Source organism: Diabrotica undecimpunctata, chromosome 1 (assembly GCF_040954645.1).
Source record: "Diabrotica undecimpunctata isolate CICGRU chromosome 1, icDiaUnde3, whole genome shotgun sequence".
In the NCBI taxonomy this organism is placed as follows: Eukaryota; Metazoa; Arthropoda; class Insecta; order Coleoptera; family Chrysomelidae; genus Diabrotica; species Diabrotica undecimpunctata.
Genome location: NC_092803.1, coordinates 113,805,908 through 113,819,343, shown reverse-complemented (window position 1 = coordinate 113,819,343; position 13,436 = coordinate 113,805,908). Strand labels below are relative to the sequence as shown.

The 13,436-nt window shown below is 33.6% G+C and overlaps 1 protein-coding gene across 2 annotated transcripts in view; it reads left to right on the top strand.

The window, feature by feature from the left end:
* Positions 1-2,453: 2,453 nt before the first annotated feature.
* Positions 2,454-13,436, top strand: part of LOC140452760 (uncharacterized) — a 40,797-nt gene continuing 29,814 nt past the window's right edge. The window contains exon 1 of one of the 2 annotated variants that reach the window (XM_072547092.1): positions 2,454-2,790. In XM_072547092.1, coding sequence (XP_072403193.1) covers positions 2,638-2,790 — 153 coding nt within the window. In that variant the 5' untranslated portion in view covers positions 2,454-2,637. The remainder of the gene's footprint in view (positions 2,791-13,436) is intronic. The other variant, XM_072547089.1, reaches the window with a different exon arrangement.

Genomic DNA, 13,436 nt, shown 5'->3' with positions numbered 1-13,436 from the left:
CAGGATTTCCAACACAGTATTTGTGAGATTTAAGAAATTTTTTGAGGATAGTCCATCAGTACTACAGGAAGATTTGCTTTTGATACTACTGATTGTTTGGATCAGTTCAGATTTATCATCTGGTCTTATAAAGAATGAATTCGGTACCTTTTTTGAATTGGGAAGATAAGAAACAGGATCTTGTTGTGGCAAAATAGCTGATGTTATATTTTTACTCACATTAACGAAGTATTCATTTAGATTTTCAGGGTTTGGAAGAGAAAATGTTTGAGCTGTGTTAGTTTTATTTCGAAGATCGGTTATTATGGACCAAGTTTCCCTTGCAACATTTTTGAGCTTCCCAGATGATTCTCATAGTACATTATTTTAGTTGTTTTGATAAGTTTTAGATAGGTTCCTCTGTACTTGGAGATATATTCAGTGACAAAGACATTGGTAGTGAATTTTTTGAACTTTGTGAAAACTTTTTGTTCTAGTATTGTTACGTTTTTCTGTGGGTTCAGGGATTAAGTGAAGTACACGTAGTTAAACTAATTTTATTTAATTCCCTTGACCACAAAATAAACTCACTAAATAGCAAATATATCATATATTAATAATTATAAGTACAGTAATATTTATCACCGACGATAATATGATTATCACTTACAAAAACACTTGTCTAATTACTGTCTATTCAAAGGAGCCAAGCAGTTTATACACACGGACATTTTTTTGTTCTATAAAGAGTTTCATCGAGGATACGAACGACGAATCAGCACTTCAATACGAGATTCCAGAAAAATAAAGATACATAGTTCGATAACTTTGCTGTTTGACAGCAAAATTATGTTATTTTATGGTTAATTTGACTTCTAAAATTATTGTTACGCCAAGGCCGCAATTAGAGCATTGTGACTCATACAACAGTACTCATTTTTCTTAACAGTATTTATCAGTCGGTGATTACATGTGATTTTTTTTGAGAATGTGATAAATAAGGTGCATTCCTGAGGTAATTAACAACGATCATGTATGTTGTTGAATAGTGGTAGTATGTACCATATTAATGAATAGGTATAGAGTCCTTCACATATCGATTTAAAAATTTTTAGGTGCTTTGTTATTATTCAGGGATAAAAAGACTTTTTTGATATCATGTTTTGTAATAGAAGGAACTGATATTTTTTCGGTATTATTTGTGACGGTTTCTAGATGCTTATCATGAAAAAGTGTTTTTATATATGATTTACAAACTTTCAGTAGATGCGAGGTATCTGTGCTGACACTCCGGTTATCCACTAATTTCAGTGGTCGCCTACTTTTTTAAGTTGTTTTTGTTCTAATTTCCTTATGGATGTTGTAACGGCCATATTTCTCTTCACGCTTTCTATTTCGCTGCATTTTTATCATTATCTTAATTTTTTCTATTAATTGGCCACAATTTTTTTCGGATTTTTATTCTTATGATTTCTTCTAATGTCCATGTCTTCTTTGTTCTATAACTTACCTTTAGTTGTTGTTTCAATTGCCTGTTTGTTCTTATTCCATTTTTCTAAGCGATTGTCACTTAATGTTAATATGTTAAATCAACCTTGTTGAGTTTGATTTGCAAATTTGCACACCAACGGCTTATGATCAATAGTTATGACAGCTCCAGAATAGGTGTTTACTGATTTCATTGCATTTTCAAAACGTTTCTGGATAGTTATGTAATCTATTTGATTGCGGATTATGTGGTCTGAATAGTCTGCTGGTGATTTACAGGTATACAAACGTGTTGGCAGCTGAACGAAGTTGTTACAAGCAACTAATTTGTGATCTCTACAGACCTGCACTATGCTGTCTCCTTTACGCTGTTTTTTACAATCTCCTCTTCTAATTCGCTCCCAATCTTTGCATTAAAGTCACACATGATGGTCGTCATTTAATTCCATTAACCATTAACCATTATTTTTTGCGGTATACCTGTATTAAGCGAGTTGAGTTAGCTCAAAAATCTCAAAATATTCATTCCGAGTAGTATCATTAAACAGTCATAATCTTTTTTGTAGAATAAAATTTAAATGAATGTAGTGCAGAAATACAGTAAGGCAATTTTATATAATTGAAATGAAAATTTTAAGGGATAGCGGCCAAAACTGATTTTAGGTTTTCTCATTGAACAGAAATTAGTATGATGAAAATAAAGTGTTACTTGCCATATGATCTCATTTAAAATCGTTTTAATCTCGTCAGCCATGTTCAATGATTACGTCACTAAACCGTTATACAAACTAAGGTATCTTACTTACTTAGGAGTGATTTTAGTTACTCAAAAATTTATAAATAAATAAAATTTCGAAAATTACGTTGAAAGGGGTACAAACATTTTTGGATTTATATAAGTAGATGTATTTTATTATTGTCATAGTTAGGTGTATTAGAAGGTTAATAGTTAATCTCGACAATTGATAAAAAATTTAATCATAGGATAATTTTCGTACACTTGTAACGTTTAACAGATTAGATAAATGTTAATAATACACTGTGATATTGAGCACATTAATCTATAGTATCAATCAAATATGAGGAAAGGTGCGACTTTATTTTAATTAACACCAGTGATACCGCATTTAATTGTTGTTTTTATTCTATTTTCATCTCGGAACAGTTATAATGGCGGAAAGTGCAATTAACAGAAGAAAATCGCAGTTATTTTTAAATAACATTTCACCCGTTACAGATACATATAATGAGCTAATCAAGAAAAAATTGAAACGAGGAAAATTTCTCGAAACCAAAACTGGAATCATCAAAATCGCTGGAATGGTATGTAGGTTTTTCAAATTATCTTTTTTGTTTGGTTCATTTATTTTGCTTTATATGTACTTAACTTCTCTTTTTTTATGTAAAGAGTGGTAATGTCACGGGTTTTTTACTTCAAGCTGACCCAGCATATTAAATGCGTACTTAAACCTTCATTTCATATTATTATTTTTGACGTGACAACGTCTTAAATTAGGTTGTGGCTCGGAGTCACTCATGAAAAAGTGTAACGCCCGCTCACGTCTGTTACGATGAGTCACCGAACGAGAGAGAGGCCCGCCGGACCGGCGAATGCCTTGCGTCTCTCTCCCACTCAAACATGATCGGTCCGCTGGTGCGATGCTATTTCTCCTATCATCGTCCTATCCTCAACAAAATCACTCAAATAGAAATTAGTTAAGTTTAAGTTTACATGTACAATGTTTTAGTAAACAAAATATATTTCTATAGTTAAAATTTGTGCAATTCTTATTTTCATTCAATTCCTTGTTCCTATTCTACCGAGAAAAAGACGTTGTCACGTAAAATCTTCGCTCGTAAAACCGACTTTACAGGCAACCGATTTTTTTTTAGTTCCTTTCCATATGAGTCTTGGTTTTCTGTTGCTTCTTTTTCCTAGAACAAGTCAGTGAACCTCCCTAAGTCTTCCTTCGTCATTCTTGCCATTATTTTACCATCCTTTGTACACAATCTAATTAGCCTCCTTTGCTATACTGAGTGAAAACTTGGATTCTGTTTGAGTCTTCCTCCTCTATGAAGAACCCTTTGGAGCCTATGGATATCTTTGAACTAGATGTGGTGCTACAGATGAATATGGTGGATCTCGTGAGTAACGAATTCTGAAGTTGTCCGTAGAATTTATGAATGTGAAATGATTGTTAAGATAAAAAGATGGAAATTCAAGTATTTTGGACGTATTTTGAGAAATAATGAAAGATATGGTTTCTTTAGTTATTTATTAAAGGGAAAGTGTTTAGCAAAACGACATATTTTCTGGCTTCACAATCTAAGAACCTTGTTCAGCATAACGACTGCAGGCTTGTTATCCGAAAGGGACAGGTACTATAAAAAGATGATATCTACTTCCAAGCTTCCATGTTTTTCCAACGTAAGCGTTCTGAAAAGAGTAAAAGAACTGCTCGTATAACACTAAGAAATGTATCAAACAAGAAGTACATAATAAGCAACAAATATTCGTTATCAAATGCAAGGATCAATGAAGTACTGACCTATAGGTATATTATTCATAATGATGTTTTTGTTTTTAGTAATTATAAAATTGTAATGATAAATTTTTAAGTGATAAAGGTAATAATAAAAATAAATGAGATAGTGTGACAATTAAATTTAAAACTTTAGAAATGGAGAGCAGATAATTTAAACACAATTATATTTCAATTAGTGAAAATTATCTTGGAACGCAATCTTCTCATTTGTATATATATATATATATATATATATATATATATATATATATATATATATATATATATTGTTAAGATATGTAAAATTGAAAATAATATTGGTTTGCTTTTAATATATTTCAAAGTACAAAATAAAAGATATTTCGAAGAAATGAAAGTCCATTATCCTGGATTACCTGTAGTAAACAAAATTTAAAGATATGCGTAAATTATTTTCTTTGTAAAATATATTCGAGTGACGTGAGTGAGCTTAGTGAAATCGTGAACAATGCGAGCGGGTTTTCCAAATAGATTTGTACGTCGATATACAGTGAATAAGACAATAGAATAGAAATATTTAGAAAATATAATTCTCCGTTAGTTCTTAAGAATTTGTAGAAACCGATTAGCATGTTAATAGTTTTTAGGAAATTTATAATTGTAGGTAAAATTATTGTTTGTTATCTAAATGGTAGATGGGGATAAGTGTGACGAACTCTGATTGGAGGAGATTAAAAAAAGTGGGATAGGTATGTAGGAATGAGAGTTTAGCTAGATTTTTGAGGGAGAAAAGATAATCAGTTGTTTTTCCAAGTGTTCAAGGCGAACAGTCGTTGTTCTCTGGTAGCTCTCCAGAGGTAGTCAGCAGTAGAAGTGAATGTTTGTGAGTTTTCGTGGAGTAAGTGTATCTGACGGAAGCTGATCCAGTAAAATATTGTAAGTTATATTTTTCTACTTATATTCCAAGAGTCACTGTTCAGGCCGAAACGAGAGATTCAGTTTATCGAGAGGAGAAGAGGCGAGCATCATTTGAACGATACGTGCATTTGAAGGAGATCATTAAAGACGATAGGCTCGCAATAATTTGTTGTAAGATTGCTGATTACCTAGGGGACTGCTAAGAATAGATAGGGTAGGCTACAAGGAACAAGGATTTAGACAACCCATCATCAGAGAGATAGTTTTACCATTCGTCAGTTTTTCTTTATTAGCAACACATTTTTTAACAATTGCTTTAGAAAAGATAGGAATATTTTGATCAGGAGATTTAGAACAACAATTTTGATTTTAAATTTTAATTTATATTGTATATACCATTAATTTTTAAAGGTTCACGTACGTAGAACAAAATTTTGATAATCATTATATGAGATATTTTTTATTGGTGATATTTGAGTGTGAATTTTATTTCAATATATAATGTTGTATCATATATTTTTTTATTATTCCTGTATTCTTTGGACCTTACCTATCATATGTAAAGCATAGATATTGAAGCACGAGTTAAGAAAACCCGAGTATTAACCCTGAGATAAGAAAATTAAATAGTGTGATAGAATCATAATTGCATAATTTAAATAATTTTAATTAATTAATTAATTAGCTAATTAATTGCTTAGCGCACCTCAGACTTTTAGTATCACAATAATAATAATATATATATATATATATATATATATATATATATATATATATATATATATATATATATAAAGTACCTACATATTCTTTTTTTTATTTATGCGAAGTTAATTGAGATGTGAATTGTGACGTTGAATTGAGAAATAAATTTCATGATATCGATATGTCTTTTTGGCGATTTCTGGAGTTAATTTTTCCGCCAGTTTTCCTTTTCGTACTATTTCTGGTAGGCTCTTCTTTTAATGCTCATGATCATGAATATCTTCATTTCATTATCTCTTAGCGTAATTTTGGTACTATTAATATCCTGTCGTCTATAACAAATTTTGTTCTATAAGTTGTAGTTAAAAAATGATGTCACAGATTTTAGCTTTTCTGAAAATACTCAAACATTTGTTTATCTATTTTTTGCTACTTTAAATACCTGCTAACGCCGAATTTTGTAGATTAAGTTTCTCTAGCCTTTTGATGGATTGTGACAGCTGGATATACATCATATTTAAATTATCATATCGGTTCTCGCGATCTGTTTTCAGCATCAAATTGTTATTCCAAGTTTTTTGTTAATATTTTGATATTATCAATACATAATTAAGTTCTTCAGACATAAAACAATAAAAAGTAATAACAATTAACTCTTATTTAGCGTATAGTAGATACAAGAAAATTATAAAAACAGCTAAACAAATCTATATTTTTTTATTGTCATTCTAATTATATTAGACAGATAAAGATCACAACGTGTAAGCTTAAGTAATATTTATAATAATATATTTTTAATATTAGTCTATTTGGGTATTTTTTTTCTATGGAAAGATGGTTAGCATTACACCTATACTAAATCACTAAATCCTTTTTGTTTTTTAGTAAGCACTGCACACGATTGTTGCATCTAATTTCTTCTTTGTTAAAAATTACTTTCAAATTTTGATGTATACTGTTGTTGGTGACACAGACAGTTGGTGATGTACCCTTCTCAATGTGGACGGAGGTATATACTGGGACGTGGTACATAATGGGTCAACTCATATATTTCGCCATTTATGATAAAGGAGATGCAGTTGAATTAAACGTTAAAAGCCAACAACAGAAGAGTTCTTTTGACTTACAGGTGGCTATTTACCGACTTAGTATAAGACTGTAATGGTTGCGATGGAAAGTAACTTTTTTATGTGCTTTGTATCCCGTATTATTACGTAACAACATTATTAAAGTTTTTGAAATTTCACAGTGAGGTGCTGGAATGAGTGTAAAAGGTATTAATTTGTGTATAAGGTATTAAGTTACTTAATGAGACACAAGTATATGATATATACAAGGACGTGCCCAACTATGTACCATAACATATTTGATTTTCGAAATTTGTATATTTAGTATCTACGAAAAAGATATTTAGATAATAAATCTTGTTTTCTTTAAGAGTGAAACAACTTAACGCCAGTTTTATTTTACAGTTGCCAGAACACAGTAAAAATGATCAGTTAAAATTCATTCATAAAAGTTAACAAGATCATGAAGAGTGTATAAGAAAAATGAAAAAAGCCAGTGAGATGGTTGTAGCTGGAGAATTGTCAACACGTGCAGCAGCAGACAAATTTTCATTTACGAGATCTTCTTTGTAAAGAATGGTTTTAAATTTAAGGGATGTAGTGAAGATGAAACAAAATCTTTTAATTTTAATCAAAATCATGACTTTACGAAAATTTTCTCAGATGAAGAAGAAAAAAACTTCTTGCTGATTATTTATAAAAGCATGTAAGCTTTTCCATGGACTCACTGTAAAAGCCAGTTGTGAGTTTGCGCCTATTTAGAATTCGCAGCAATACTTTGACATTAAGAACACATGAGGCAACAAGCCTAAGCAGAGCTACTAGTTTTAATGCTCATAACGTATCGGCATTTTTCTATAATTTAAAAAGTGTTATGTTAAAATACTAACTTTCAACGAAAGAAATATACAACAGCGATAAAACCGGGATCACGAAGGTGCATAGACTACCAAAAATTCATCATAGCATCCAATGGACTGAAACAGGTGGAAAAAGTAACCAGTGCAGAACGAGGTACATTAGTAACAATGTGTATAGCGATTAGTGCTAATGGAAGTTACTGTTCTCCTTATTTTATATTTTCTCGTCAAAATTTTAAATCCCACATGTTAAATGAAGTACCTTTTGAATAGCATTCAAAACTGGATGTTCAAAACATTTTCTTAATTTTCTTAAACATTTAGTAGACGTTACAAGATGTAGTAAAGCAAAAATATATTACTAATCATGAACAATCATGAAACCCACTGTGATTATAAAATTATGAAATACTCCAAAGACAATAGGATAGTATTCCTAACAATACCACCTCACTGCAGCCATAAACTTCAGCCCCTTGACGTGGGATGTCTAGGTACATTCATGACTTTTTATAACAAAGAGATTGATAATTAGATGATCATCGACGTGTTCATGTCACTATTTATGACGTTGCCGGTATTGTGGGTAAAATACTACCAAAAGCTTTTACTCCTACTAATATTTTGTCGTCATATAGAAAAACATTATATAACATGGAATATCGCCTGTAGATTCTGAAATTTTCAAAGAGGAGGACTTTTTAAGCTCCTACGTCACGGATAGACTATTTGAAACTAACATACAGACCATTGACAATAATGGAAAGCCAAAAAATTATTCAGAGCCAGAACTTTCCACTAGTAATCATGGTGTAAATCAAACAAATGAATTTCTTTGACCACAGTAAGTTAAACCTTAACTAAAGGCAGAGCAGAGAAAAATATCAGGAAGGGCCGGCCTAAACTTAAATCTACAAGAGAGAATTTCGGAAACAAAAAGAAAACAAGTACGGAAGAAAGTTGCTCCTAATGCAGATAGAAAAGTTTTTGACAAAACATCTTCCGAAAGCGATAGCGAAGAAGAGGAAGTAGTTGGTGATTATGACATCAAAGGAAGATTTCAAAGATTTGAAAAATATTCCTCAGAATGAAACTTTAAGGACCAAAGATTTTATGATAGTTGAATACACAACCAAGAGATCATACAAGCATTTTATAGGACAAATAGAAAAAATAGAGGCAAATGAATATTCCACAAACTTTTTGAAAAAATGCAAGACTACTTCAATCAACTTTATTTTCCCTGATGAAAGAGGCGAAGACACTCATACGATAGAACAAATTATTTAAAAGTTACCTAAACTCCCAATTTTTGGAGGAACGCAGAAATCTATGAAAAAACTTTGATTATGATTTATCTTCTTACAAATGAATTATTAGTTAGTTTAGTGTAGTTTATATTAAGTTCTTTTATTTTTTTATCGAATATGTTGTTTTGTTCTTGTTCTGATTATTTAGAGATATAATAAACCATTTTAAATACATTAATATCTTTTGTCCCGATATGAACCATACGACGTCTCAATATATAATAGTGATGATATACAGAAGGCATGTGGTACATTAGGGTCAGTCAGTTTTTTGCGTAAAATATCAAAGTAAAAATTTAAACGAATATTTACCCCCTACCTCTGTCTCTAAATTAAATTAAATATCTCCAGAATTTAAAATGTTATTACAAACTATAGAAAATTGTCCCAGTATATCCCACCGTCCCTTACGTTCAATGGATGTTCTCAATAATGCTATCCTATATTAATACAGTTTTGTATAAAAATAATTTGTTTTGAGCTCTTAGTTGAGATTATTTGACTATTAACTAAGATAGATTTTTTTAACGTGTGACTTAATTATTTTTTTTTTTTGGAAAATATATGGTTTTATAGATCAGTTGTTTGTTTAAGTGGATTCTAAGGTCTTTTACTTTTTCTTGGGTATTTGTGTGAAGTTGACATACTGGCGGGTATCTCTACGGCTTCTAGATACATTTCATTATTTGATTGATATAAGGTTGAATGCTCGAATAAATGAACTTTGATAAAATAAAGACAGATATTGAGCACAGTTTATTAATTAAATCTTGCCCAAGTACTTTCGCTCCCTAGAGTATCTTCAGGGGCATCTGAAATAAGCCAATGTTTCCTTTTACATTTCATTATGTTTCCTTTTTGGTTAATTTTCTATGTCTTAAGCCATTTTCAACTTCATGTGTGTCATTTTGCAGAAATTTTTACGCAATAATTTGATTTATGTTTGATTATGTTAGAGCATAGGATTGTTGTATCCTCAACGAATTTAGCTGTTTTTTGTAACAAGTGATATTGGTAAGTACTGTACCTATCTAAATTTTTCTCCTGCATTTTTATTTTTTACGATAGATATCCTAACCATAATTTTATTGGTTGATGACTTTGAAATATACTAAAGCTTGTTATTGTCTAGTTTCAATGAATCCAAAAAATCTTGTTCTTCTAGTTCCTACCCCAAAAGTATTGTAGCGAGATTAAATAAAACGAGCGGTTCGAATTTATATACATATATTTATTTATAAGTTTACAGTTCGGTACTCTCTTATCAACTAAGCTCACTCCTAACAACGTTACATATATATAATAAAGTTACTTTTCGAGAACATTCTGGCGTTGTCCCACCTCTAATTGTCTCCCGTCCGAAAGACGGGCGCTATTGACAAGCCGATTCTTACGTTTTCTAGATTCGTCCTTCTAAGAATTATGACGTATCGGAGATGGGCTATTTCGTTACACTGCTCCCCTCTTAAATCTGATTGTCCCGATCAGCAACTCTATATGTAGGCACAGGATGGCGGAATCTACAGGACTCTCCAGCTCTGCATGAACCCTTTAGAAAGAAATAACAGTCTACTGACTTTGAAGGATACGATCTCATCGGGTTAATGCAACACACAGTAATTCGTACGCCGGTTTCTCGGAAGATCACTTCAAGCATGCTTCTGACAATCTTCCAGTCCAGATTATCTAGTGCATGGCCTATTTTGGGTAAGGCCAAATTCTTGATGTCGTAATTGCACACAATTTTCTTCAAATTAGTTAGAGCACGCCATATATCCTCGTAGCTTGCCCTGTCTGTATACGACTTCCTGGTCACCATATACAGCAAAGATCGAGAACCATCTTCTAATCTCAGTACTCTTCCAACTTTAGGTTGCTGGTTTTTTAACTCGTCCAAACGACCGAATTTCTTATAAAATACGGATGAGATTCCGTTAGTCATCTCAAGATCTTGGGCAACACAGTGGGCTAGAGAGACGTTATGCGGAACACTAAAAAGATCCTGCTGAACTTCTGTGGTCACGCCGAATCTAGCACTCTTTCTCTCTGCGTAATTTGACATAAATTCATTAAAGCTTGGTCGCCGGTCATCTTTGATCTCATGTTGAAGGGTTCGTGCTTCTTCTGTTTCATTTGAGCCAGCATATGGTGCAAGACGATTTATGTGAACTACTTTTGGTTTACCTTTCGGCAACTTCTTAATTCGGAATATTACGTCATTTATTTTCTTTTTAATTTCATATGGACCTTCCCATTGTCTTTGCAGTTTGGGAGACAAGCCTCGACGACGTTGTGGATTATAAAGCCAAACAAGATCACCTACTTCATAGCTTTCACTCTTACATCGAGAATCATATTGATCTTTCATTCTGTCACTGGCTATCTGGATGTGTTGTCGGGCAAGTTCATGAATGTTGTTCATTCTTAACTTCAGGCGGTCGACATAATCTTCGCTTGCAACATGTTCTTCGGAAGGTCTGCAGCCAAACTCTAGGTCGCAGGGCAAACGAACTTCACGACCTAACATCAGGCAGGTTGGAGTCTGGCCTGTAGTTTCATTCACGGCCGAGCGGTAGGCCATTAGGAATAAATGAATATGCTGGTCCCAATCTCTTTGATGTTCTGATACAACCTTGGATAGGTGTTTACCCATTGTTCGGTTCATTCTCTCCACCATTCCGTCTGATTGAGGATGCAGGGGTGTCGTTCTGGTCTTATTGACACCAATCAATTTACAAACGTTTTGGAAAAGGGTTGACTCGAAGTTTCGCCCTTGGTCGGAGTGGATCTCCAAGGGAACACCAAATCGGCTAAAGAATTCTTTAACAAGTACCTCTGCAACGGTAGCAGCTTCTTGATTTGGTATCGCATAAGCCTCAGTCCATTTCGTAAAATAATCCATGGCTACCAGGATATATTTATTTCCATCATTTGTCTCTGGAAGTGGACCTGCAATGTCGATTGCTACTCTTTCCATAGGACTACCAACATTGTACTGTCTCATGGGTGCCCTCTTTTTACCTGCTGGACCATTACTGGTTGCACACAGTTCACATTTCCGGCACCATCTTCTTACATCATCTTTACAGTTCACCCAATAGAACCGTTCTCGAACCTTTTGCAGAGTCTTCGTGATACCAAAGTGTCCACCTGATGCACCGTCATGCAACTGACGCAATACTTCTGAAACTTTACTTTTAGGTACAATTAACTGAAGCTTAGTTTCTGTACCATCATCGTTCTCAAAGGTTCTATACAGAAGATCATCTTTCAGCACTAGGCAATTCCATTGGCTCCAGTAACACTTGACTTCTGGACTACATGCACTAATGTCTTGCCAAGAAGGTCTCTCATTTCGACGCATCCAATCCAATACTCTTTTTATACATGGATCATCTGCTTGAGCGTCTTGTAGCTGTTGAGGTTGCCATTGCTCATTAATGACGGTGGTTCGTCTCACGGGGCAAAGTCGTTCTTCTAATTTAAGACAGTGATTACAATTTGCACTGCACGGCCGTCTCGAAAGGGCATCAGCATTTGAATGAACTCTGCCAGCCCTGTGTTTGATCTCGTAATCATATTCTTGTAATCGTTCTAACCATCTTGCCATCTGACCCTCTGGATTACGAAATTGTAGGAGCCATTTTAGAGCAGCGTGATCCGTGCGAAGAAGAAACTTTCTGCCATACAAGTATTTATGGAAATGCTCACAAGCCTTCACTACGCCTAGCAATTCTCTTCTGGTAACGCAATAGTTTCTTTCTGGTTTTGACAAGACTTTGCTAAAGAAAGCGATGACTTTCTCCTGCCCATCTTGGATTTGGGAAAGAACAGCTCCTATTGCACTGTTGCTTGCATCGGTGTCCAACACAAATTTTCCTGCCTGTCTAGGGTAGCTTAAAATCGGTGCGCTGATCAGAGCCATTTGTAAGTGTTCAAAAGCTCTTTGACACTCTTCGCTCCATGTATATTCTTTGCCTTCTTCTGTCAACTTTGTTAATGGCTTGGAGATATTGGCAAATCCTTTGACAAAACGGCGGTAATATGTACATAGGCCAAGAAAACTTCTAATTTCGTGTTTATCTCTTGGTACTGGCCAATCCTTAATTGCTGCAAGTTTTTCAGGATCAGCTGTTACACCATTACTTGCTACAATATGTCCCAAGTACTTCACTTCTCGTCGAAACAAGTGACATTTCTTCGGACTCAACTTCAGATTCGCTGCCCGCAATCGTTGAAAGACTTCTGTTAGATTATTGGCATGTTCATCGAAGGATCTTCCAACTACAATTACATCATCCAAATAAACCAGGCATGTTTTCCATGTTAGACCTCTTAAAACTGCATCCATTAATCTTTCAAATGTGGCCGGGGCATTACATAAACCAAAGGGCATAACTGTGAACTGCCAAAGCCCTGATCCTATCGAGAATGCGGTTTTTTCACGATCAGCTGGCTCCATGTCTACTTGCCAATATCCACTTTTCAGATCGAGTGTGGAGAACCAACGAGAACCAGAAAGTGTATCCAAAGTATCGTCTATTCTGGGCAAAGGATAACTATCTTTTTTAGTTACTGCATTGAGCTGTCGGTAGTCAATACAAA